Source organism: Carcharodon carcharias, chromosome 3 (assembly GCF_017639515.1).
Source record: "Carcharodon carcharias isolate sCarCar2 chromosome 3, sCarCar2.pri, whole genome shotgun sequence".
Taxonomy (NCBI): domain Eukaryota; kingdom Metazoa; phylum Chordata; class Chondrichthyes; order Lamniformes; family Lamnidae; genus Carcharodon; species Carcharodon carcharias.
Window position 1 is genome coordinate 231,103,125 of NC_054469.1, and position 24,951 is coordinate 231,128,075.

Here is a 24,951-nt window from a genome sequence, read left to right on the forward strand (position 1 = left end):
AGGCTCCTGGGACTCAACTCCATTACAGGGCCAGGGTGTCCTCCTCACAGCTTTCTTTCCCGCCTAGCTTTGTACTGTCAGCAAACCTGAATGAGTTACATTCGTCCCATCTTCTACAACAACCAACAATTGAGATAGCACCTTTAATGTAATAAAGCATCCCAAGGTGCTTCACAGGAACATTAATAAATGAATATGTCAACGAGCCATAAAAGAGACAATGGACAGGACTTTTCAGATGGCAAGGGTTTTCTGTCCCGCCACCTGGAGTTGACGGGGAAAGCATCTCCACGAATACCAGTCGCCCCGAGGGCGAGCGGGCTGCCTGATGTCTCCTCCATCTGTCCATAAAATGGGAGATGGGTAGGTGCCGGAAGGCCATGCACTACATTTTACAAGCCTACCCACCTTCAAATCTGCCAGTGGGTGACTGTAAAATTCCACCCATTGGGTGAACTTTAATGGATCCGCCAGAGTGAGCATGATGGTGGGAGGGAGGTTTGGTGGGGAATCAGGCGGGAATACCCACATTTTATTGCTGGTGGTGGAAAAACTGCCCCAAATTTAATTGGGGATGGGAAGGACCCGACACGGGAATCCCGCCCTCTGGCAGCAGGACATCAATTAGGCTCATTAATGAGCCACTTAAAGCCAATTATCCTTGAGCCAAATGGGATTTGATGGTGGCTCAGGGATTTAACAGGTCTCCATGCCTCCCGAAGGCTGCCCAACATATACTGTTGGGATTGCCAGCAGCCTACCAGGAGTTTCCTCATTCGGGGGATCCGGCATTGGGAAGAAGGGGGGTGCCCTGCTCTTGCATCCGATCCCTCTGCCAACCCCCCGCCCTTGGCCAGTGATAACCTCTGATAAAGGCCTCAGAGCATTACTGACAACAGCCAGTGCCCCAGTGGCACTGCAGCAGTGGAGAGCAGCCAGCCTTTGATTGGCCAGCAGTTTCCTTTGGGATTTCCACCTTGACCTTGATTGCGTGGGAGGTCCAGTGCTGGCTGGGTAGGTGCTTGATTGCACATAATTAGCATCAGACCTCCCAGACAGAAATGAAAGAGGGTTCACCAGCTGGTGGCGGGTGGGGTGAGGGGTTGTGGTTTTGGGACCTGGCATGAACTAAGTTCTGTCCAATAGGTCAGATGGCCATCTCGGTCAAAGACTTAGGCCGTGATTTTCTGCTTCCGCCAGCAGGGAATTTGGAGAGGCACCCAACAGTCCGTTGCCTATCAGCAGGACCGGAAAATCCCAGCCCCAGACAAGACCAGAAAACCACACCCATAAGGCAGGAATTTGAGGTGGGCGGACCTGGGAGGAGCCAGGAAATGGTCCTCCGCCCACGATCAGCCCCCAACCGCAATTCCACGCTGGCGGGCAATTAATGCCTGCCCAGGGTGAAACACGGCCCCACACTGGCCAGGAAGGGGTGGGCTGGGGTGAGGGCCTGTCGACCACCGGATCCAATGGTGACCTAGTGGTCGGTTTAAAAGCGGCCCAGGCAGCCCCTCTAAGGTTGCCATGGAAGGACATGTGTTCAGCGTTCCCAATGGTGTCGAGTGCAGCTGGACCATGGCAGGCGGATGGGCACTTGGCCCCCTGCTTTCCCGACGAGTGCCTTCCTCCTGGAAGAGGTGGCTGCCAGGAGGGATACCCTTGTCCCCTTGACCCTCTGAGAGAAGAAACTCCTCCTAATCTCTGTTTTAAATGGGCAACCCCTTACTCTGAGATTATGCCCTCTGGTCCTGGACTCTCTCAAAAGGGAAAACAGCCTCTCAGCATCTACCCTGTCAAGTCCTCTAAAGAACCTTATATGTTTCAATAACATTGCCTCTCATTCTTCTAAACTCCAATGAGTACATGCTCAACCTCTCCTCATAAGAAAAACCCTCCATAGCCACGATCAACCTAGTGAACCTTCTCTGGACTGCCTACAATGCCAGTACATCTTTCCTTGGATAAGGGAACCAAAACTGTTCACGGTATTCTAGATGTGGTCCAACCAGTGCCTTGTATAGTTTTAGCAAGGCTTCCTTATTTTTATACTCCATTCCCTTTGAAATAAAGGCCAACATTCCTTCCATTTGCCTTCCCTATTACCTGCTGAACTTGTATGCTAGCTTTTTGGGATTCATGCACAAGAATTCCCAAATCCCTCTGTGCTGCAGCTTTCTGCAGTCTTTCTCCATATAAATAATATTCAGCTCTTCTATTCTTCCTGCCAAAGTGCGTAACCTCACATTTTCCCACATTATATTCCATCTGCCAAGTTTTTGCCTCACTCACTTAACCTGTCTATATCCTTCTGTAGACTCTTTGTGTCATCCTTACCACTTGCCTTCCCACCTATTTTTGTCATTCGCAAACTTGGCAATGGTACATTCATTTCCCTCGTCCAACTCATTAATATATTTTGTAAATATATTATGGCCCCAGCACTGATCCCTGTGGCACTCCAATAGTTACAGGTTGCCATGCTGAAAATGCCCCCTTATCCCAACTCTGTCTTCTATTAGTTAGCCATTCCTCTATCCATGCTAATATATTACCCCCAACAGCCTGGGCTCTTATCTTATTAAATTGTGTGCAGTACCTTATTGAATGCCTTTTGGAAATCCAAATATATTACATCTACTGGTTCCCCTTTATCTATCCTGCTTGTTACCTCCTCAAGAATTCTAATAAATTTGTCAGGCATGATTTCCCCTTCATGAAGCCATGCTGACTCTGCTTGATTATATTATTGCATTTCTAAATGCTCTGCTTTTAAATCCTTTATAACAGATTCTAACATTGTCCCAATGACAGATGTTAAGCTATTTTTTTGTTTCCCTCCCTTTTTGAATAAGGGTGTTACATTGGCAGTTTTCCAATCCTCTAGGACTTCTCCAGAATCTAAGGATTCTTGGAAGATTAGTACCTGTGCATCCACTATCTCTGCAGCTACTTCCTTTAATACCCTAGGATGAGTCCTTTCAGACATCCGGGATGGAGGCAACAGCCCTGGCATGTGGCTGAAGCTGATCTTTGGTAGCCTAGCTGAAGGAGCATTGGATCAAGGCATCCCTGGTGTCCCTGCCTCCCTGGAGATTACCGAGGTTTGGCTCCATGCCCTCAGCATTCTCCTCACGGTGCTCCTCTTCTGCCTTGCTACTGGACCCATCATCTGTGGCCTGTGCAGCTGCGTCAACATCCTCTTCCTCCAGTGGGTGCCCCTTTGCCAGTGCCAGATTGTGGAGAGCACAGCATGCAACCACTATCAGTGACACCCACTCTAGGAAGTATTGTAGTGCATCCCGTGAACGGTACAGGCATCGAGAGTACACCTTGGGAAGACCTATGGTCCTCTCTACCACCATCCTTGTGGTGGCATGACTCATATTGTAATGCTTCTCTGCCTCTGTTCTTCAGTGGCAGAGAGGTGTCATGAGCCACCCCTTCAACGGATAGCCCTTGTCACCCAGCAGCCATCCATCCAGTCGGGCTGGGGCACTGAAGAGCTTCGGCACCTGGGAATGTCTGAGGATGTGAACATCATGGGACCTTGCCAGGGTACCTTGCACAGACTTGCAGAATCTGCATCCTGTGGTCACACACTCTCTGCACATTCATGAAGTGGAATCCCTTCCTGTTGATGAAGGCCCCCAGCTGACCTGCTGATGCCTTGTTGGCCACATATGTGCAGTCGATGACACCCTGAATGCGGGGAACCCAGCAATCACTGCAAACCCTCTGGCTCACTCAGCCTGGCTGGCCTTGTCCATACAGTAAAGAATAAAGGTCAGTACCCACCTGAACAGAGCTTCTGTCACCAGCTCGCCGCAACTGTGGACAACTGATTGGGAGATGCCACACAGATCCCCCACTGAGCCCTGGAAAAAGCTGAAGGCATAGAAGTTGAGGGCCACTGTGACCTTCAGTGCAACTGGCATGGGGTTTCCACCCATACAGTTGGCGTTGATCCCGGGCCCAATCATCTGACAAATGGAGGTCACAGTCTCCCATGAGAGGCGGAACCTCCTTCAGCATTGCACCTCAGACATATTGAGGTAGCTGCATCACCCCCTGTAAATCCTGGAAGAATAGTGGCGTCTTCTGTGGCCCTTTCCGCCTTGGACTTCCTGCTGTCCCTGCGCCCCGTGCCTGCGGCTCTCCTCCCACAGGTCCCTCCCCTGGAAGTTGCATTGGTACACTTGGCCACCTCAGCCTTCATGTCTCCCTCCTCAGTGGAGGTGCCATCAGCCATCACCACAATCCCCATTACCAGGCCTCCTGGTAATGATACCTGGAAGGGTCCACACAGCCTGAATCCTCTGGGAGCCTTAACCAAGGAGTCCTGAAATAAAGCCTGGAAATGCTAAGAATTAAGCCCCAAGCTTGCATGAGGCTTTTGAAAATGTCGGCTGGTTGCCTGCCCGTTTTGCCCTTGTGATGAGCACGCAATCATACGGGCAATGAAAAATCGCCATTAGTTGGACTGTGAATGGCAGTACATGGCCTGTTAATTCATGGCGAGTGCAGCTCTGGCACCCGCTCGCACCCACCGAGCAAAATTCGCACAAGTGCGCAATGACGTCAGGACGTTCGCCTGACATCATCTCACACTATTTTGCACCCGACCGCCCGCCCGTAGGACATAAAATTCTGCCCATAATCTTCAGGGAGTGTCTCAAAAGAGGAAAGTAAGGAAGACAGGTGGAGAAGTGTAGAGGGGGAATACTGGATCGTGGGGTCTAGGCAAATGAAGGCATGGCCACCAATGGAGATGCTCAAGAGATCAAAATTAGGTGAGTGGAAATATCTTGGAGGGTTGTGGGGTTAGAGGAGATTGCAGAGATAGGAAGGGACGAGGCCATGGGGGTTTTGAAACAAGGAAGAGAAATTTTAAATCAAGATGCTGTTGACTGGATGTTAATATAGGTCAGTGAGCACAGGGGTGATAGGTGAACAGAACTTGGTGTGAGTTAGGACTTGGGCAGCAGTGTTTTGGATGGTCTCAAGTTTACGGAGGCTAGAATGTGGCAGATCAGACAGGAATGTGTTGGAATAATTGAGCTTGGAGGTAACAAGTGCATGAATGAGGGTTTCAGCCCAGGTGCGTCGAGATAGAAGTAGAGTCAAACGATGCTACAGAGGTGAAAATAGTGGTCTTATTGTTGGCGCCAATATGTGATCAGAAGCTCATCTCGGGATCAAATATGGCAACAAGGTATACACGTTCTGATCTTGTCTCAGACAGTTGCCAGGGAGAGGAATGAAGTTGGTAGAAAGGGAATTACACAAGTCATTAATATAATCGTAAATAGCTGAGGCCCCAGCACTGATCCTTGCAGCACCCCTTTAATAACAGCCTGCCATCCTGGAAATGACCCCTTATTCCATCATTTAATCAATCCTGTTTCTATGTTAATATATTTCCCCAACTCCAGGAGCCTTTATTTTGTCCAACAACCTTGAAATTAGGTTTATCCTTGCTTGCTTGCACCTGCTTGGATTTAAAGACTAGATAACTGGAGACTAGGAATGTTCAATAACCATTCAGCGATAAATAGTTTTTTTTGTGTAAGCACATTGATTGAAACCTTTATAGGACATTGTTACTTTGCTATCTAGTGACTGTTCTTTATTTCAAAGAAAATGATCCAAGGATTAAAAATACTGTTTAGCTTTACATTCATTATCAGTTACTCCATGCATAAAATTAAAGCAAATTATGGCTGATTATGCCAACGTGCTAATTTATATAATGGATTCTGTAACCCTGCTATGTGTTATGGGCTATGTTTGGTGTCATTTTATGGTTTGAATATAAATTGCAACATCCGTATTCTTACCACATTGTTTATTTTGAGCTTTTATATATTTAGGCTGCCTATACTGGTCGTTTAGACAGCTTTTTGTTGGGAGATATTTTGATAACTGTAAATTCTTGTGCAAAGGATCCAACTGAATTAAATTAAGCTGTTATTAATTTCAGATCTAGTAACACATGATTGTCTCATGTTTAAGAATTTAATTGTGTTATTCATGTTACTTTCATTTCAGTCTCTGGCCTTTTCAAAGCAGCTAATAAGAGGTGTTGAAAAGGAAAAGCTGCATGCTGTCAATACCCAAGAATGTGAAAGACTGGTGGAGAGATGGTTATCTGAAGAATGCATGAATGCCATCATGGGCTTCTTTGAAAAAAAATCAAAGTTATGATTTTGTTTCCTCACTATTCTGTAACTGGCGATCAAAAACCTAAATACTCGTTATGATTCCAGAACATTTTCATGTTACTAATCTTTTAGATTATGTTACCATTTTCTTCGTCAAACTGCATTGATAATTGTAAATCGGTCATCCAAACTGCTGAATGGTTTTCCTAAATGTTTCCAGAAATGTGTAACTTTTGGAAAATTATGGATGGGTGGGAGGGAGAATTGAAATCGGAAACATTATCAACATGCGTAAAAGTAAATAATTTGTGATACTGAGTCACTCTTGTACATTTAAAACCTGTAATTTTGCATCATAAATGGATAGTACCAAAAACAATGATAAAGCTGTCCTGGCAGTCTAATTGAATGAGTATTAATTGCTTTGCACGCTGACAGCATATCGCTGAACACAACTTGGGCACACCTATGTCCAGAAAAGATTACTGAATTAATGGGCCCATATTTGCAAAGCTCTTGTAGGATGAACCATCTGTACAACGTATCAGGCATGTCTTTTCTTACTGACCACCTTTAAGAGAAAATAATTGGAAACTGTTAAAATGTGCAAAGTAGACAATTTCATCCTTAATTACAGTAGAAATTATAACCTAGTTTCTTAATCGAAGTATAAACATCATAAAACTGAGATAGAATTCAGTTTCATGTGGGACTATATTAGACACTATTAAAACCAAATATCTGTATAGTTGTCTTAGAATCACCCTTTTAAAAACTAAAATTGAAAACATTTTTTCTCCATTTACGTCCATACTTAAAAATATATTGTAACTGTGCATGTTGATTACATTATATAGGACACTTAGGAGTAAGGAGACCAATAAGCTTACCTCTGTGTGGAAGCGGAAGACATGGGCATGGTTCTTAATGCTTTGCATCTGTCTTCACGAAAGAGGGGAACAATGCATAAGTTATAGTTGAGGAGGAGTGCGAAATATTGGATGGATTAAACATGGCGAGAGAAGAAATATTAAGGGGTTGAACATCTTTGAAAGTAAATAAATTGGCAGGCTGAGATGAAATGTGTCATGAGCTGTTAAGGGAAGCAAGGGTGATGTTTTTCAGGAGCATTATAAAGCTAAAATTGACACCCAGCCACATGACACAATATTAAGGCAGATGGGTAGTTGCTTGGTCAAAGATGTAAGTTGCAAGGTGCATCTTAAAGGAGGTAAGAGAGTTTTAAGAGGCAAATGGTAAGCTGAAGGTATCTCCACCAATGGTGCAGCAATTAAAATATGCCAGAATTAGATGAGCACAGATCATGGAGAGCTGTAGGCCTGGAGGAGTTTACAAAGATGGGGAGGGACGAAGCCATTGAGACAAGGATGAGTAATTTTAAAATTGAGGCATTGCTTAACTAGGAGCCATTGTAGGTCAGCAAGCACAGGGGTGATGGGTGAACAGGACTTGGTGTGAATGAAGACGCAGGTAGCAGAAATGTGGATAATGTCAAATTTACAGAGGGTAGAATGTGGGAGACAGCCAGGAAAGCAGCAGAATAATCAAGACTAGAGGTAACAAAGGCATTAGATGAGGGTGTCAGCAGCAGATGAAACGAGGCAGTGGTACAGAAGTGTAAAATGGAAGTCATAGTGATGGCACGAGTATGTAGTCGGAAGTTCATCTTAGGTTCGAATAGGAGACCAAAGTTGTGAACAGACTGGTTCAGCCTCAGACGGTTGCCAAGGAGAGGGTTGGAGTTGCTAGCTAAGGAATGCAGTTTGCAACTGGGACAAAGACAATGGCTTCAGCTACCGCAACATTTAATTAGAGAAAAACTTTTCTCATCCAGATGCTAGATGTCGGACAAGCAGCCTGATAATTTAGCAACATTGGAGAAGTCAAGAGGGATGGTGGTAAGATAGAGCTGGGCGTCTTCAGTGTATCAGAATACTAAAGCTGTGCCTTTGGATGATGTCGCCAAGGGGACAGCGTTAGATGAAAAATAAGAGGAATCCAAATACCAAAGGTAGCAATATGGGAGTGGGAAGAGAAGCCGTTTCTACATTCTGACTACAATTAGAGCAGAATGGAACCAGGCGAGTGCAGTTCCACCCAGCTGCATGACAGACGAGAGGCATTGGAAGAGGATGGTTTGGTCAACTATGTCAAAAGCTGCAGCAAGGTTGAGAAAGACAAGGAGGGATAGTTAACCTCTGTCACAGTCATATAGGATGTCATTTGATAAAATCCATTTTGGTACTGTGTCAAGGGCAGAAACCTGATTGCAGAGATTAAAATACGGAGTCTGGGAAAGATGGGCGTGGAATTAGGGGGCAACAACTTGTTCAATTGGAGACTTCAGTGACTTCACATAACATGGTAGAATTTAGCATTCGGTTTGAGAGTGAGAACTTGGGTCGGAAACAACTGTGTTAAACTTAAATAAGGATAATTACAAAGGAATGAGGGCAGAGTTGGCTGGAGTGGACTGGGAAAGGAGCTTAGCAGAAAAGACGGTTGATGAACAATGGCAGACATTTAAGAAAATAGTTCATGACTCACAACAAACATATACCCCAGCGAGGAAGAAGGATTCTAGGAAGGGGATAAACCAATCATGGTTAACCAAGGAAGTTAAGGATAGTGTCAAATTGAAAGAAAAAAACATACAGTGTGGCAAAGATTAGTGGTAAGCTAGTAGATTGGGAAAGTTAAAAACCAACAGAAGATGACCAACAAAATTAGAAAGAGGGAGAAAATAAACGTTGAGGGTATACGAGTAAGTAATATAAACATGGACAATAAGAACTTCTTTAAATATATAAAAAGGAAGAGAGAGGCCCCTTAGAGAATGAGATTGAGGAACCAGGAAATGGGGGAGGAGTTGAATAAATACTTTGCATCAATCTTCATGATAGAAGACACTAATAGCATTCCAAAAATACTAAATAACCAACAGGCAAAAGTGGAGGAGGAAGTAAATACAATAACTATCACTTGAGAAAAGGTACTAGGGAAACAAAAGGGGCTAAAGGCCAATAAGTCCCTTGGACCTGATGGGTTGCATCCAAGGATATATCCAGTCTGCACTAGAGTGCTGCTTTGGGCTGCAGTAGAGTGCTTAAGTTGGAGTTTGGTGACTGAGGGAATTTAAGGGAACGAGGTGATCCTTTGAGTACCATGAGTACAGTCGCGTAAGTATTTACTACTTTTATCACATAGTTTTTAAGGTCTTATTTTGTGGTTCATCGTTTGTAAGGGCTATATTCTGTAACAACGAGAAGCAGGGAAGAAGGGCCCTAGAGTAATTGATATTATTTGATATTAAGTATCTTCCAAAAGGTTTAATTTAATTTAAAGGGGTAAGTCATGGCAGGAGAACTCAAAGCTGTGGTGTGCTCCTCCTATTCTACGTGAGAAGCCAGGAACATTTCCAGTGCCTGGGGCCAGCATGTATACAGGAAGTGTCTCCAGCTGCAGCTCCTGGAAGCCCAGGTTTCGGAGCTGGAGCAGCAGCTGAGGACACTGTGGAGCATCCGCGAGGTGGAGAGTATCATGGATAGCACGTATAGAGAGCTGGTCGCACCACAGGCTAAGAGTCCACAGGCAGGAAGGGAATGGGTGACCACCAGGCAGAACAAGAGGACAAGGCAGGCAGTGCAGGAATCTCCTGTGGCTGTTCCCCTGCAAAACAGATATACCGCTTTGGATACTGTTGGGGGGGAATGGCCTCTCAGGAGAAAGCAGCAACAGCCAAGTTCGTTGCACCGTGGTTGGCTCTGCTGCACAGGGGAGGAGTAAAAAGTGTGGGAATGCAATAGGGGACACAATTGTAAGGGGAATAGATAGGCGTTTCTGTGGCCGCAAATGAGACTCCAGGATGGTATGTTGCCTCCCTGGTGCTAGGGTCAGGGATGTCTCAGTATGGCTACAGGACATTCTGAAGGGGGAGGGTGAACAGCCAGTGGCCGTGGTATACATTGGTACAAACGACATAGGTAAAAAAGGGATGAGGTCCTAAAAGCAGAATGTAGGGAGTCAGGAAGTAAGTTGAAAAGTAGGACCTCAAAAGGTAGTGATCTCAGGATTACTACCAGTGCCATGTGCTAGTCAGAGTAGAAATAGCAGGATATATCAGATGAATATGTGGCTGAAGTGATGCTGTGAGGGGGCGGGTTTCAGATTCCTGAGACATTGGGACCGGTTCTGGGGTAGGTGGGACCAGTGCAAACTGGACGGGTTACACCTAGGCAGGACTGGGACTGATGTCCTAGGGGCAATATTTGCTAGAGTGGTTGGGGAGGGTTTAAACTAAAATGGCAGGGGGATGGGAACCAACGGAAGGAGTCAGAGGAAGGGGAATCAAGGACAAGAACAAAAGACAGAAAGAGGAATAAGAAAAGTGATAGGCAGAGAAATCAAGGGCAAGAATCAAACAGGGCCTCTGAAAAATAGTGGGAACAGTTCAAGTAATGTTAAAAAGACAAGCTTTAAGGTTTTGTGCCTTAACGCAAGGAGCATTCGCAATAAAGTGGATTAATTAACCACGCAAATAGATGTAAACAGGTATGATATAGTTGGGATTACGGAGACATGGCTGCAGGGTGACCAGGGATAGGAACTGAACATCCAGGGGTATTCAGTATTTAGGAAGGACAGACAAAAAGGAAAAGGTGGTGGAGTTGCATTGCTAGCTAAGAAGAAATGAACACAATAGTGAGGAAAGATATTAGCTCCAATGCTGTGGAATCTATATGGGTAGAGCAGAGAAACATTAAGGGGCAAAAAACATTAGTGGGGGTTGTATATAGACCCCCAAACTGTAGTGGTGATGTTGGGAATGGCATTAAACAGGAAATTAGAGATGCATGCAATAAAGGAACATCTGTAATTATGGGTGACTTTAATATGCATATCGATTGGGCAAATGAAATTAGTAACACTACCATAGAGGAGGAATTCCTGGAGTGTATACGGGATGGTCTTGCTAAAGTCTTGCTAAAACTATACAAGGCACTAGTTAGACCATACCTAGAATACTGTGAACAGTTTTGGTTCATTTATGTCAGGAAAGATGTACTGGCATTGTAGGCAGTCCAGAGAAGGTTCACTAAGTTGATCCCGGGTATGAAACGATCTTCTTATGAGGAGAGGTTGAGTAGGTTGGGCCGGTACTCATTGGAGTATAGAACAACCTTATTGAAACATATAAGATTCGTATCAGATAACAGAAAGCTGGGTGGGAGGGTGAGCTGTGAGGAGGATGCAGAGATGGTTCAGTGTGATTTGGACAAGCTGAGTGAGGGGGCAAATGCATAGCAGATGCAATATAATGTGGATAAATGTGAGGTTATCTACTTTGGTAGCAAAAACAGGAAGGCAGATTATTATCTGAATGGCTATAAATTGAGAGGGGGGAATGTGCAATGAGACCTGGGTGTCCTCATACACCAGTCGCTGAACGTAAGCATGCAGGTGCAGCAGGCGGTAAAGAAGGCAAATGGTATGTTGGCCTTCATAAGCCAGAGGATTTGAGTACAGGAGCAGGGATGTCTTGCTGCAATTATACAGGGCCTTGGTGAGACCACACCTGGAATATTGTGTGCAGTTTTGGTCACCTTATCTGAGGAAGGATGTTCTTGCTATAGAAGGAGTGCAGCAGAGGTTTACCAGACTGATTCCTGGGATGGAGGGACTGACATATGAGGAGAGATTGAGTCAGATAGGATTATATTCACTGTAGTTCAGAAGAATGAGGGGGGGATCTCATAGAAACCTATAAAATTCTAACAGGACTAGACAGGGTAGATGCAGGAAGGATGTTCTCGATGGTGAGGGAGTCCAGAACCATGGGTCACAGTCTGAGGATACAGGGTAGACCATTTAGGATTGAGATGAGGAGAAATTTCTTCACCCAAAGTGATGAGCCTGTGGAATTCGCTACCATAGAAAGTAGTTGAGGCCAAAACATTGTATGTTTTCAAGAAGAAGTTAAATATAGCTCTTGGGGCAAATGGGATCAAAGATATGGGGAGAAAACAGGAGCAGGCTATTGAGTTGGATGATCAGCCATGATCATAATGAATGGGGGAGCAGGCTCAAAGGGCTCCTATTTTCTGTGTTTCTATTCTTAGGGGGCTAGACAGGGTAGATGCTGAGAGGTTTCTCCTTGTGGGAGAGGTATAGGACCAGAGGGCATAATATCAGAGTAAAGAGTCACCAATTTAAGACAGAGATTAGGAGGAATTTCTTCTCTTAGAGAGTAGTCAATCAGTGGAATTTTTTTATTCAGAGGGCTGTAGAAGCTGGGTTAAGTATACTCAAGGCTGAGATAGACAGATTTTTAATCAGTAAGGGATTTGAGGGTTATGGGGAAAGGCAGGAAAGTGGAGTTGAGGATTATTAAATCAGCCATGATCTCATTGAATGGTGGAGCAGACTCCATGGCCCACTTCTGCTCCTACGTCTTATGATCTAAAGGTCACTGTAATGGTTTGTGCACTGCCAGTTACGTGTTGTCGGCTTTCAGAAGTATATCGGCTGGTTCCAAACTTGGTAAAGGGAACAGGAAAGCTGTTGATAGGAACGTTAAGCTCTAATTCTTCCAAGACTTTTACCCCTAGTAAAGGAGTAAAGTGTAGGTCGAAAATATTCCAGGAAAGGAGTAGTGGCTGAGCAATGTATAGCACCAACTTAATCGGCCAGGGACGCATAGCGGCCTCCTCTGTAGCTTGCACATCTTTTTTCAGTATAAATGAAAAATCTGCTTCACCTCAAGATCCTACATCCTGCAGCTGTTTCCCATGCTGGCTGACAGGAGTAATTAAGGTTTTCAAATCTTACTTGCCTTTGAAGTTATCAGCACCGTCCCATACATGATTTAAGGTTTGCTGCAAATCAAACTTCCCATTCCAATTGATACCAATGCATTACAGGAGAAAAGAACATCTGTGGGCAAATAAACAACTTCCCCCACCCCATCTTTTCCCCAAAAATCTCTAGGAAATGTAAGTATACGTCATTAATCGAAAGCCCATCGCAGCAGAATTTCTACAGAACTCTACAGCAGGTATCTTTGACATCAACAGGGTCAAAATTCAGTCTCTATCCTGGCAAATGGAGTTACTTGGATACAGACCTCATGGTAACTGAACATAACTAGGTTCAATATGAAACTGAAGGAGCAGTCAAGTGCAAAGGTACTTGATTGGGGAAACAGCAATCTCGGTAAGACAAATTGGAAAGGAAAGTGGACAGATAAGACAGAATGCAAACATCGGGAAATGTTTACACAAATGGTTAGACTACAAATGAAACATATTCCTGCAGGAAATAAAGGGCATGCATCAAAAGCTGGCACTCCTGAATAGAAATTCAAATTGTAATGAGACTTAAGGGACCTATAGCAGAAAAATAGCTAATCACACAAATGAATATCAAGCAAAGTCCAGACAAAACAGAGGGAAAAGCAAAAGAAAAATGGTAAGGATAAGAGAGTATTTGATAGATGACAAAAAGTGTTGGACCAATTAGAGACTTTTTAATAAAGGGGATGTTTCAGAAGATGAAGAAATGGCAGAGCTTTCACACAGTGTCAACAGATTATCAGTGAACTGCTGTACTGCTATGCTATGCATTCCAATGGGAAAAAAAACACTAAAAACTTTAGTCCAGTGCAAGCTTGGGTTTTGGAATGCAGGTGTCAGCATTTTTAAAATGAGGAATGCCTTGTTTTATGCCTCGTTGCATATCTAACATCTTTACTCTTATTTGTCAATATTGTGCAGGAGGGATGTGAAAATCAACAGTTGTCTGCAAGGTATGGTCCTACATATGTGATAATGGAAGATTCTTGAGCAATTATTAGATTGTAAGTGCAGTAAACAGGTTAGGTATAAATATAGCTCGGATAGCCATGGCCTGTTAGAACAGATTCTTTCTGGATTGAGTTAACTACACTCTTACTATACTTTGTGAGGGCCTGAATAAAATTATGAAAGACAATTTGTTGTTGAGAGCTTGATCATATGCGGGGAACTTTAAACCCAAAAATGCGGGTTGGATGGGAAATAAAATTGTTAAAAAAAGCGCCCAAATTCAAACCATCTACTTCAGGTTTTAACAGAGATGGGACTGGGTGGGCTTCCAGGAGGTGCGTTCCTTATCTAATATTTTAATGAGACTGCATGCCTCATTTTAAGTTTAACTTGTTCAGCCCGGTTTCCAGGCAAAGGAGGTGGGGACTGCTGGATCCAGCAAGAAAGTGCCTTTTCAGCGCTGCTTTGGGCCAGGAGGAGCAGGATTGCTTCATCACCCACCAACCCTACCCCTCAGGGCACTGAGCTAACCTGCTTCTCCCCACCACTGTGATTGGACCCCAGCTTCATCATAATCTGATCTCCCAGCACTCCCCAGAAGGTCTCCACAACAAGACACCATCTCCCACTGATCCAGCCTTTCTAATCTTCCCCAAACCCTGGTCTTTCCAATCCTTCCCCCTGCCCTCTGCAGGCGCCTGATGCAGCCTGGTGCTGAAGGCCCACCTGTCCAACAACCAGCCAACCTTTCAACTTTGGCTCCAGCTGGCAAATGGAGACAAAAAGTGTATTAATCTGGACCTACTGTTAAATTTGGCAGAACTTGAGGAAAACCTATTCCTCCAGTTTGAGATCTCTGCTCAAAAAGGTGTCACTATAGGCCTAATATAGGTAGTAGCTAAGATTCCAGAGGCCATAGTAGAGGATAAATTTAATATTCACATAAAAAGACACAATTTAATCAAGGACAACAAAGGTTGGTAAAAGGCAAAATATGTGCCTGAAATATTTATGGGAATGCTTTGAAGAAAGAACTGACTATTGTAAAGAAAATGCAGTGGGGTTTTTATATAGCAATAATTCTATTAGGATGTAATAAAATTAAGTGTTGATATTTAAAGCCTCTTTGAATCCTAGGGCTAACATTTTCCAGGGAGGTGGGAGGGCTGGCAGGGAAGGTATCAAAAGGGGATGTCTTCCTGGCATAATGCCATTTTGTCAGTAGTGGAAATCTTAGCGGTGTAACCACCCACTGGGCAGCCAAATGAACCTGTTAAGAGGCCAATTGAGGGCCGCTTCCTGCCTGCACAGGCGTTTTGCCCACGTCAGGAAGGCCCACTGTCACCCAGATCAACTCTGGTGTTCTCTCTGGATTCAGGTTTGGGGTAGTGGGGGGGCCCTCCTTGATCGCACTCCATGGTTCATGGAGGGTCCATCGGTGGTAATGTTCCCCCCACCCCCACCATCAACTCGCCACAATGCACCATGAACCTTCCCCAGCACCCCATTCGTCAGGGTCTGCTTCCTGGCCCTGGAATCTCCAACCTAACTTATCTGTCTTCAAGAGCACCCTGACCATTGAGGTGCTTTCTCACTGGTGATGCAGCCTCCGCAATGGCCTCCGTTAGCAGTGATGTTGCTGACTGGGCTGGCAGCTCTGAGGGGAAGGCTGCAGTTCTTAATTAGACAACAGACTTGGCAACAGCTTCTTAATTGGTTGGTGTGGGCAATATGCTGCCTGGATGCTGTTGCTCACTGAAGTGTGGTCAGATCCTACTTTTGTCCCTGGCAGCCAGGTCCAAGTGAAAAAATTTAGCCATTAAAGTCTTTAGCTTTCTATGGCCAGTTTTTGTACTGCTTGGATTGGGGGCCGGGGGGCAGAGTTATCTTATGGGGAAAGGTTGGACAGGCTGGGTCTGTATCCATTGGAGTTTATTTGAATGAGAGATGATCTTATTGAAACATATAAGATCCTGAGGGGAGTTGACAGGGTGGATGCTGAAAGGATGTTTCCCCTGGTGGGAGAGACTAGAACTAGGGGACACAGTTTAAAATTAAAGGGTCTCCCATTTAAGACATAGATGAGGAGAATTTTTTTCTCTGAGGGTCATGAATCTTTGGAACTCTCCCAGAAAGTGGTGGAGGCAAGGTCATTGAATATTCTTAAACCAGAGGTAGATAGATTCTTGACTAAGAAGGGAGTCAAAGGATATCCAGGGTGGGCGGGAACATGGAGTTGAGGCCACAATCAGATCAGCCATAATCTTATTGAATGACAGAGCAAGCTCAAGGGGCCAAATGGCCTATTTCTGCTCCTAATTCGTATGTTTGTTTGCTAATTGTAATTAGAGGTTTGAAAGAAAGAACCAGAATTTCAGCACAGTAGCAAACAGTAATTTTCAGTATTCAACTCATCTTACAAATGGTGGTTGATTCGTTTTCACAAGCCAATAAAAAGGTAGTTTTTTCATATTAACAATTTTAACAGTAATTCAATGAAGAATGCTGAGTATGGTAGGCAAAGGTTTTTTTTACATCATTATTTTCATGTGATGTTCTCTTTTACTTGATAAGTGTTAGGAACATAAGTTTCTCTTAGAGAGTTTGTGTGATTAGGTGGCTTAATGAGAGTGTAGCACAGTTTAACTTATCCAGTGGTATTACAATTTTATATCTGCCATTTGAAGAATCTAATCTGCACTTTTCTTCTGGTTGTTGTTACAATTCTATGGGCAGAATTTTCCTGTCGGTGATTTGGGGGCGGGGCCTGCTCGCTGACAGGAAAATGACTCAGGATGACATCAGGAGGAACCCTCGACGTCATCCCGGTCCATTTAAACATTGAGGAAGGCGGGGGGACAGCGAAATCAGCTGTCCACCCGCCGACCTATCAATGGCCAATTAAGGCCATTGACAGGCTAATTAACATCATTAAAGACCATGTCCGTCCAACCTTAAGGCTGGTGGGTAGGCCAGGAGCCCCAGCGGGTAGGCCAGGAGCTCCAGTGGGCTTCTGATAATACAGGAAACCACATCCACTGGCGGGGTGAAGTTTCATGTCCGTTTTTAAAAAGCTTAATAAAGTTTATGTTCTTTTTATTAACATGTCCCATCTCGTGTGACATTGTCACGAGGGGACAAAATAATAATTTTTCTATTTTTAATGTTTTTTACACTGTCAGTGATCTCCCTGAGACACCACTTAGTCTCAGGGAGCAGTGTGCTCTTGCGCTCACATGCGTGAAAGAGCGCACTTTGACAGATGGGGAATCCCTCCATCCCCCGCATAGCTCTTCCTGTCGGGCAGGCCGTTGGGTGGACCTTAATTGGCTTGCCCACTCAAAATGGCGGTGGGCCCCGTTTTGGTGGCGGAGTTCAGCTGCCCGCCCACCACCGAGCCAGTGGGGCCCGTCCACCCATCAAGGTAAGAATTCTGGCCTAGGTATTTTGGTGCTTTTTGGGAAACAGTGAGCAGAACGCAGCAAAAAGAGCAGTAGAGAGAGCAAGACTCTGCTTCGGGAAGAAGTGAGAGCAGAGTGGGGCATAAAGAGTGCAGAAAGTAGAGCAGTGCAGGAGCAAGGGCAGAGCAGGGCATAGAGAGCAGTGGAGAGAGTGGAGCTGGGGCTATCCACCACGATGAGCCAGTCAGAGCCATGTTTGGAAAGAAACCTGGACACCATCCAGGACAAAGTAGCCCGCTTGATTGGCACCCTAACCACCACCTTAAACATTCATTCCCTCCACCACCAATGCACAGTGGCAGCAGTGTGTACCAACTACAAGGTGCACTGCAGCAACACACCAAAGCTCTTTCAACAGCACCTTCCAGGCCCATGACCTTTTACCACCTAGAAGGATAAGGGCAGTAGATGAATGGGAACATCACTACCTGCAAATTCCTCTCCTTGGCACATACCATCCTAATGGAACTATATCACTTTCACTGGGTCAAAATCCTGGGACTTCCTCCCTAACAGGACTGTGGGTGTACCTACACCACATTGATTGCAGCAGTTTAAGAAGGTAGCTCACCACCTTCTCAAGGGCTATTAGGGACGGGCAATAAATGCTGGTCTATTCAGTAATCCCAAATCCCATGAAAGAATTTTTAAAAATTGTCATGCTACTCTCCATGTTTCATTACCTTGCCACATGAGGGAACAGCCTTTGCCAGCACCTGTCAGGTGAGAATATGAGGATCAGAAGCACAAACAGGAGGAAGAGGAAGGAAAGCTGCAATTTAGAGCCCAGGCAGAAAGGGACTATGTGAGCAAGCTGTTCATGGGTGATACAGGAACCTCAAACTCAATTCCCCATTCAACAACATCTTTACTCTCCTTACCTTTCCTCTATCACTAACCATCACATTATCTTCTTTCCCCACCTTCTCCATTGAATGTCAGCCATGGCTCAGTTGGTAGCACTCTGATCTCCTAATCACATAGTTCTGGGTTCAATTCCAACTCCAGGGTTTCAGTTCAAAAATCAAGGCTGACACTCCAATGCAGTACTGAGTGAGTGTTGGAGGTGCTGTCTTTTGGGTGAGACATGAGGCCCTGTGTGTCTGCTTTTGTGCATATATCCCAAGACAACTTTTCAAAGAAGAGCAATGGATTTATTTCCAGTGTAGTGGCCAACATTTATCCCTTAATCAACATCACAGAAAACAGATTATCTGGTCATTATCACATTGCTGTTTGTGAGAGTTTGCTGTATGCAAATTGGCTGCCATGTTTCCTGTGTTACAACAACAACACTTCAAAAAGTCTGTTCATTGGGTGTTGGGCTTTGAAATGTCTGGTGGTCATGAAAATTGCTATATAATACAAGTCTTTCTTTATATCTCCTCCGTGGGAGTTAAATCATGAAGGCGAATCCCTCCTCCCGTTTATTCCTGCTGCCTTCTGTTGTGCGTCAACCTCTCCTACAAGAGAGAGGGAGGTGTGCCAACGAGTATTGTGTAATATGTTTGAGTAATATGGCTCTCATAGTTGAAAAGCTGCCAGTGTGTACAGGTTTTAAGATGTGGGTGTGAAGCTTGCAACAGTGCTAAACGTGTGAGGATGAGGTAAAGCATATTAATATTAGGAATGAGAGTTCCAATTGATCAAGGTTGTTGGTGGGTGAGTGATGGAGTTGGAATGAATTGAGCTGTGGATAAGACTAGTAGCACAGTTGGTAGGATGGTTTTCAAGATGACCCCTAGGCTATTAGCTTCTGAGGGAGCTCCTTACTTTGTACCTCTCTCCTTGGACATCCAATGTCAACCGTTACCCTTTCTTCCCCAGTTTCCTTTCCCTCACTGTTTAGGTTCCCTGGCTAAAATAGTGGGTGCACCGGGGAAAACGGTGGTGCAGTGGTAATGTTTTGGGGTTATGGGTTCAAATCCTACCATGGCAGCAGGTGGAATTTAAGTTCAATGAATAAAATCTGGAATTGGAAGCTAGTCTCAGTAACCATGAATCTATCGTCAATTGTAAAAACCCATTTGGTTCACTAATGTCCTTTAGGGAAGGAAATCTGCCACCCTTTCTTGGTCTGGCCTACGTGACTCCAGATCTACAGCAATGTGGTTGACTTGTAACTGCTCTCTGAAATAGCCTAGCAAGCCTCTCCATTCAAGGACAATTAGGGATGGGCAACAAATGCTGGCCTTGCCAATGATGCCCACATGCCATTAAATTAAAAAAAAGTTAGCTGTAACTGTTAGTTTAAACTGCCATTGCCTATCCCCCAAACAATCCTGATCTCTGCCTTCCTCGGTGAGATCTGGATCTTTTTCCAAATTTGTGGACTTCTCCCAAGAATGCACTGGATTTGATGAGACTCAGATTCAGATTCAGTTGCTGTGTTTCTGATCTGCTGTCCTGTTGCTTAAATTTTAGCTTTGATCGGCACTTCCCCCAGCTCCTCTGAGCATGTGACTGTCCTACAGGTTCCACTGGCTTTTCAGTTTCGGCTACAATTCTTGGCCACACATCTGCTCTCATGCACCAAAGCACACTGCTGCTTCTGGATGGTGGCCTCCAACTTTGTTGCTTTTATTTTACTTTCTGTCCTTCAGTACACCACCTGGATCTTCATTTCCATGGAAAAACCTCCATTAGTTCATCCAATAATCCACCATCAAATAGCTTCTGGACTTCAAACTCCCCCGCCTACCTGTTTCCTGATAACAGTGCGTTGATGCTCCATGCTGACTCCACCCTACCTTCGTCAACTTAATACCACTATAAAACCTCTGATTTTAACTCTGGACTCCCCTCTCTTGTCTTCCCTCTATTCTCCATTTACTACTGGGATATATCCTAATAATTGCTACCAGAGCTACTTGAATTTTTCCTGTGTCGTTCATATGGTATTTTGGCTGCTACTTCAGACCCAAGCCTATTTATTCTAGTTCCATTTTTTTTATCCCTTTTAACTTCTCTTTATCCTCCCTAAACCCCTCTCTCCTAACATCATTTCTCCTTTCACTTTCTCCCTCTCAGGTACTCTGCCCTCCAAAAATCCTTATCCCAATCCTCAATACTCCTTGAACTTTCTACGCTCCTGCCACTGTCCCAGGCTTGCCTCCTTCCTAGACAAGCCTACAGCCTCCTTCTACCTCAGAGGCTTGTGAATCTTTGGAATTCTCTACCCCAAAGGGCCATGAATGCTCAGTCATTCAGTATATTCAAGACTGAGATTGATAGAACTAAGTGAATCAAGGGAATATGCTGATAGGTTGGGAAAGTGGAGTAGCAGTAAAAGATTAGCTATGATCTTATTGAAAGGCGGAGCAGTCTTGAGGAGCCATGTGGCTTACTCCTGCTCCTATTTATCATATTCTTAAAGGGAACCAGCTGGGCCCATCTAATGTTTCCATTTATAACGTCATTAAGGGGAACTCTGCACAAATATCTTCTTCCAGGCAGCCTCTAGCCAACAATTTACTACTAAGTAGGTACTTGAAGAATATCAGTAAATGAGCAGGTAGCTCCTTTATAACATGTGACATTTCAGTAGAATATATTTTGCATTTTAAACAGTTGCACAGTGCAGTGAGAATGCACTGTATAGTTAGTACAGAGTTAACTAAGTCAAAGCAGTCCCCTATTGACTTCATTCAAGATTATGTGCATTAGTGTAGAATTGTTCTCCCCAATCACATCAAGTCTCCAAAAAGATGTTCAAACAGTAGCATCTTGCTATTATATTCCAGGAAATTCCAAGATAGTACCAGGAAAAGCATTCCCATTTTCTCACTTTCCCCTGACTGTCCAAATCTTAAAAATCATTTCACAATGCAACTAACATTTTTAAGTTCCTTGCTTTTATGTATGGATAGCGATAGCATAATTTTCCAGGAGCAGCTTAACACACGTGCAAGCAATCAAAAAACCTCAGAAACACTACTCTGGTTTCCAACATAGGTACAAATTAGAGTCCGTAAGAACATAAATACAGTGTCCATTGGGTAGCACATTCATCTTCCTGTCTGTAAATGCTCCACCATCTCTTCTGCTGAATTTATTTGCCTTTGGGTAATCTCATGATGCACAAAGCAGGGCATTCTCTTTAAATCCAGGGTAGGATTTTTAGGTCAGCGTCCAGGCAGGACTGGTGGGCCTGGGAGAGGCCGGTGAATGCGATTGGCCCCTGACCTCGACCAATTATTGGCTGGCCAGCCAGCGTGAAGTGCGCGCTGAAATGCTCAGCGCTGCCAGGGTAGGGGTGAGAGGAGGGCAAGCACTGAAGTCAGCATGGGCCCGGGCGGAGTGTGGAATGAAAGCTCCCTAGAGGCAGAGAGCTGCCTCATTTCAATGCAATGAAACAGATTTTAAAATCCGCAAAAAACGCCTAAGCATCAGAATCACTCACCTGAACATCTACAAGATGAAAATTCTGTCCATATATTTTAAAAAATTTAATAATGGAAACCTCACCCCACCCATGGATGAGGTTTCCTGAAAAATGCCAATTCACCCACCCACCAACTGTAGTGTTCGACAGGCACCGAAAAATCTCCATTAATTACAACTTCAATGGCCTTAAAAGGCCTCTTAGTTGTTGGCGGGCGTGCTTCCAACTCTCGCGCGCGCACGTGGACTGAAATATCACACGAGTGCGCAATAACGTCCGGACGCTCACCTAACATCATCGTGCGCTATTTCACGCTCGAGCGGGTCAGACACATGTCTGCACGCCAAGCGAAAAATTCTGCCCCAAGTCCCAGAGTGACCCATAATCCAACACACATAGCAGGAAGCAAAATTAAGTCCTATCTGCAATGTTTACCTTATGTGCATCTAGCCTTACAAGACATGCATCGAAATGTTAGCACAAAGTCACGCCATCGGACCTGGACACATTTCAGGTCAAACTGCTGAGCCATTCTGGCAGACCATGGAACATTATCAGTTTGTAATTATAAGCTCTCATCTTTCACTACGTTATTATTCTCCTTTTTATAGATTTTACAATTGGAATTTTTTCATAATGAAAATAGTTATATGCAGAGAAATTGAAACCAGGATAATATAATGAAAAGAATATCACATTCATTATTATTCATTACCGCTTTTAATTCATTTAAAGGAAGGCATAATTTACTTGTACTCACAGGACTCATTGGTTGACCTATTTCAGGTTCTTAAATTATAACCAATGGTCCAACCATCATTAAAGGGGAATTTCGAAGTCTGGAAGGGTTAGTACTAGGAATATTAAGTATTCAGCCTTATCTTATAACCCGCTCTTTTTTTTAAACTAAATTGTTTTACTATTCACCTTTTGCAGGTCTTTTATATCAGTTTTCAACTGATATTAAACACAAATATAACAGAATAATTTTCAAAAACTGAATTGATTCAAAGAAAGAGTGCTCAAGGCTGCTCTTAGAATACCTGACACTGCACTAAAGTTCCTCTTCTGTTGTCACTAGTTTGACAGAACTCCACTGAATATCGGCAAGAGAAACCAATGGGCTGCTCTACTTGGCACAACTTCAAAGGAGTCCATCTCAAAGCTATCCATAAAACTGGCATCTGGTACCGTTTATACACATCACATACTAAATATTCTTGCTTTGACTTATATTTCTTAAGAGACCCAAAATTTGTCAAAATGCATTTATGTCAGTAAGTCAGAATATGAGGCCCGAAAACTGGGGAAGAAAATTCTCAAGTGATAGGAGGACATTGACTATGGTCTCCTGGAACCTTGCATGATTTTAGGGACAGAGAGGAATTTCTTAAATGTTTTCCTAAACTAGCTTTTCTCTTTGTTTCTTTTTTCCATAGGATTGCTTCAGTGGTCGATGTTGTAAAGCGGCTGCACCATGTTTGGATGGGGCTGCCTTGATGGACCAGATGGTCTCCATCTGTCTTTCTTTGTATTTCAGATTATTAATCTTCCCACAAAAGAATGCACCTTAATTGAGAACGAATCAATTGGGAAAAAGTAAATAGAGGATCCTATATCCCTTATGGAAGAAAAAAAAAGAGATTTAATGACATGAAAGGATTGCATGACTAGGTTTACTAACTCCTTTACATTTTCAATTGGATCATATCTGAGATTGTAATTGAACACCCTTCTACCTTGAGGTTTATGATTTCACGTCAATTCTTATATGCAGAACAGCACAGAGAATGATCTCATCTATTGAGGCAGTCTGTGCTATGGGACAAAAGCACCTGTATGTAGCATCTTGTCAGCTGGTGGACACGTGCAGAGAAGTCTTCATAGAGGTGGTAAGGTGAAGGACCTGAGCTGCAGGCAGCATGGAATTAATCTGGCCCCATCAACTTCATTTTTTCTGAAAACTCAAAAGGTTGAAGAGCAGGCACAGAATTAGAACAATAGAAAGATGGATTAGATTGAGTGATAATGAGGTTGGATGCTTGATGACATCTGTTGGACTTAACCTATTGAAGTGGAAACTGAATGAACAGGGCCCAATTTTAGTGTTATGGCAGTGTATACCAAACCAAATTGAATAAATACTGATGGTAAACAGTGTAATTGGAGCAGATTTTTGCTTTTAATCATGCCTAACTATCTGTGCAAAATGGTGTATTGATCATGATTCAAAATGGTCCACAGTGAATTCAAAGGCATAACGATCAAGGGGTGGAGTTGCGGCTCTTAATGAAACTAAGAACCAGAAAAGAGAACACTCATCTTCCAAACTCTGAAAGTGGAAGAGGTAATTAGGTTATTTTATATATGCCTCATTCACAACATACCATTCAAAAGAAATATAAAGTAGGTACTAATACAAAAACAAATTCCCAGCAGTCTCCCTTTTAGATTACTCAGAGAAGCTGTGATGGTGACATCTTGTAAGCTGTGGGAAAGCCAGTGATATTTTAAAAACAAAGTTGATTACAGGATTCATTACTGTAGGAAACCTTTGAATGCAAGCACAAGAGATGTAACACTGGCCCTTTACCTTCTCGCCATCCAAGGCCCCAAACACACCTTCCAGGTAAAGCAGCAATTTACATATACTCCTTTCAATTTAGGATTCTGTACTTGCTGCTCACGGTGTGGTCAGACGTTTGACAGATTCTGGATATCTAAAACAAGAACAGCAAATGCTGGAAACACTCAGCAGGTCTGGCAACATCTGTGGAGCTGTAAACGGAGTTAACGTTTCAGGTCTGTGACCTTTTCATTAGAACTAGGAAAAGTTAGAAATGTAATAGCTTTTGAGGGCGTGAAAGGGGTGAGGGTGGGAAGAAGAACAAAAGGAAGCTCAGCGAAGGGGAGATTAAATCTCAAGTTACAAGGTGCAAGGCCAAAGGGAGTGCTAATGGAACGAGCAAAGAAACAAAAGATTTGTCTATAGGAGCTGTGAATGGCAGGATTCTGAATAGCTGCCATCCAAAAGCAAAGGAAATAAGAGAGAAATGAGAGAAAAAAAACAAACCAACAAAAAAAAACTTAAACTAAATGGGGCAGAGATTATGATTTAA

The 24,951-nt window shown here is 43.8% G+C and overlaps 1 protein-coding gene across 1 annotated transcript in view; it reads left to right on the plus strand.

Moving 5' to 3' along the window:
- The window catches only part of eci2 (enoyl-CoA delta isomerase 2), a 154,973-nt gene extending 148,405 nt beyond the window's left edge, over window positions 1–6,568 (plus strand). Inside the window, exon 10 of the mRNA XM_041185124.1 lies at window positions 6,052–6,568. Coding sequence (XP_041041058.1) covers window positions 6,052–6,207 — 156 coding nt within the window. The 3' untranslated portion in view covers window positions 6,208–6,568. The remainder of the gene's footprint in view (window positions 1–6,051) is intronic.
- The last annotated feature ends 18,383 nt before the right edge of the window (window positions 6,569–24,951 follow it).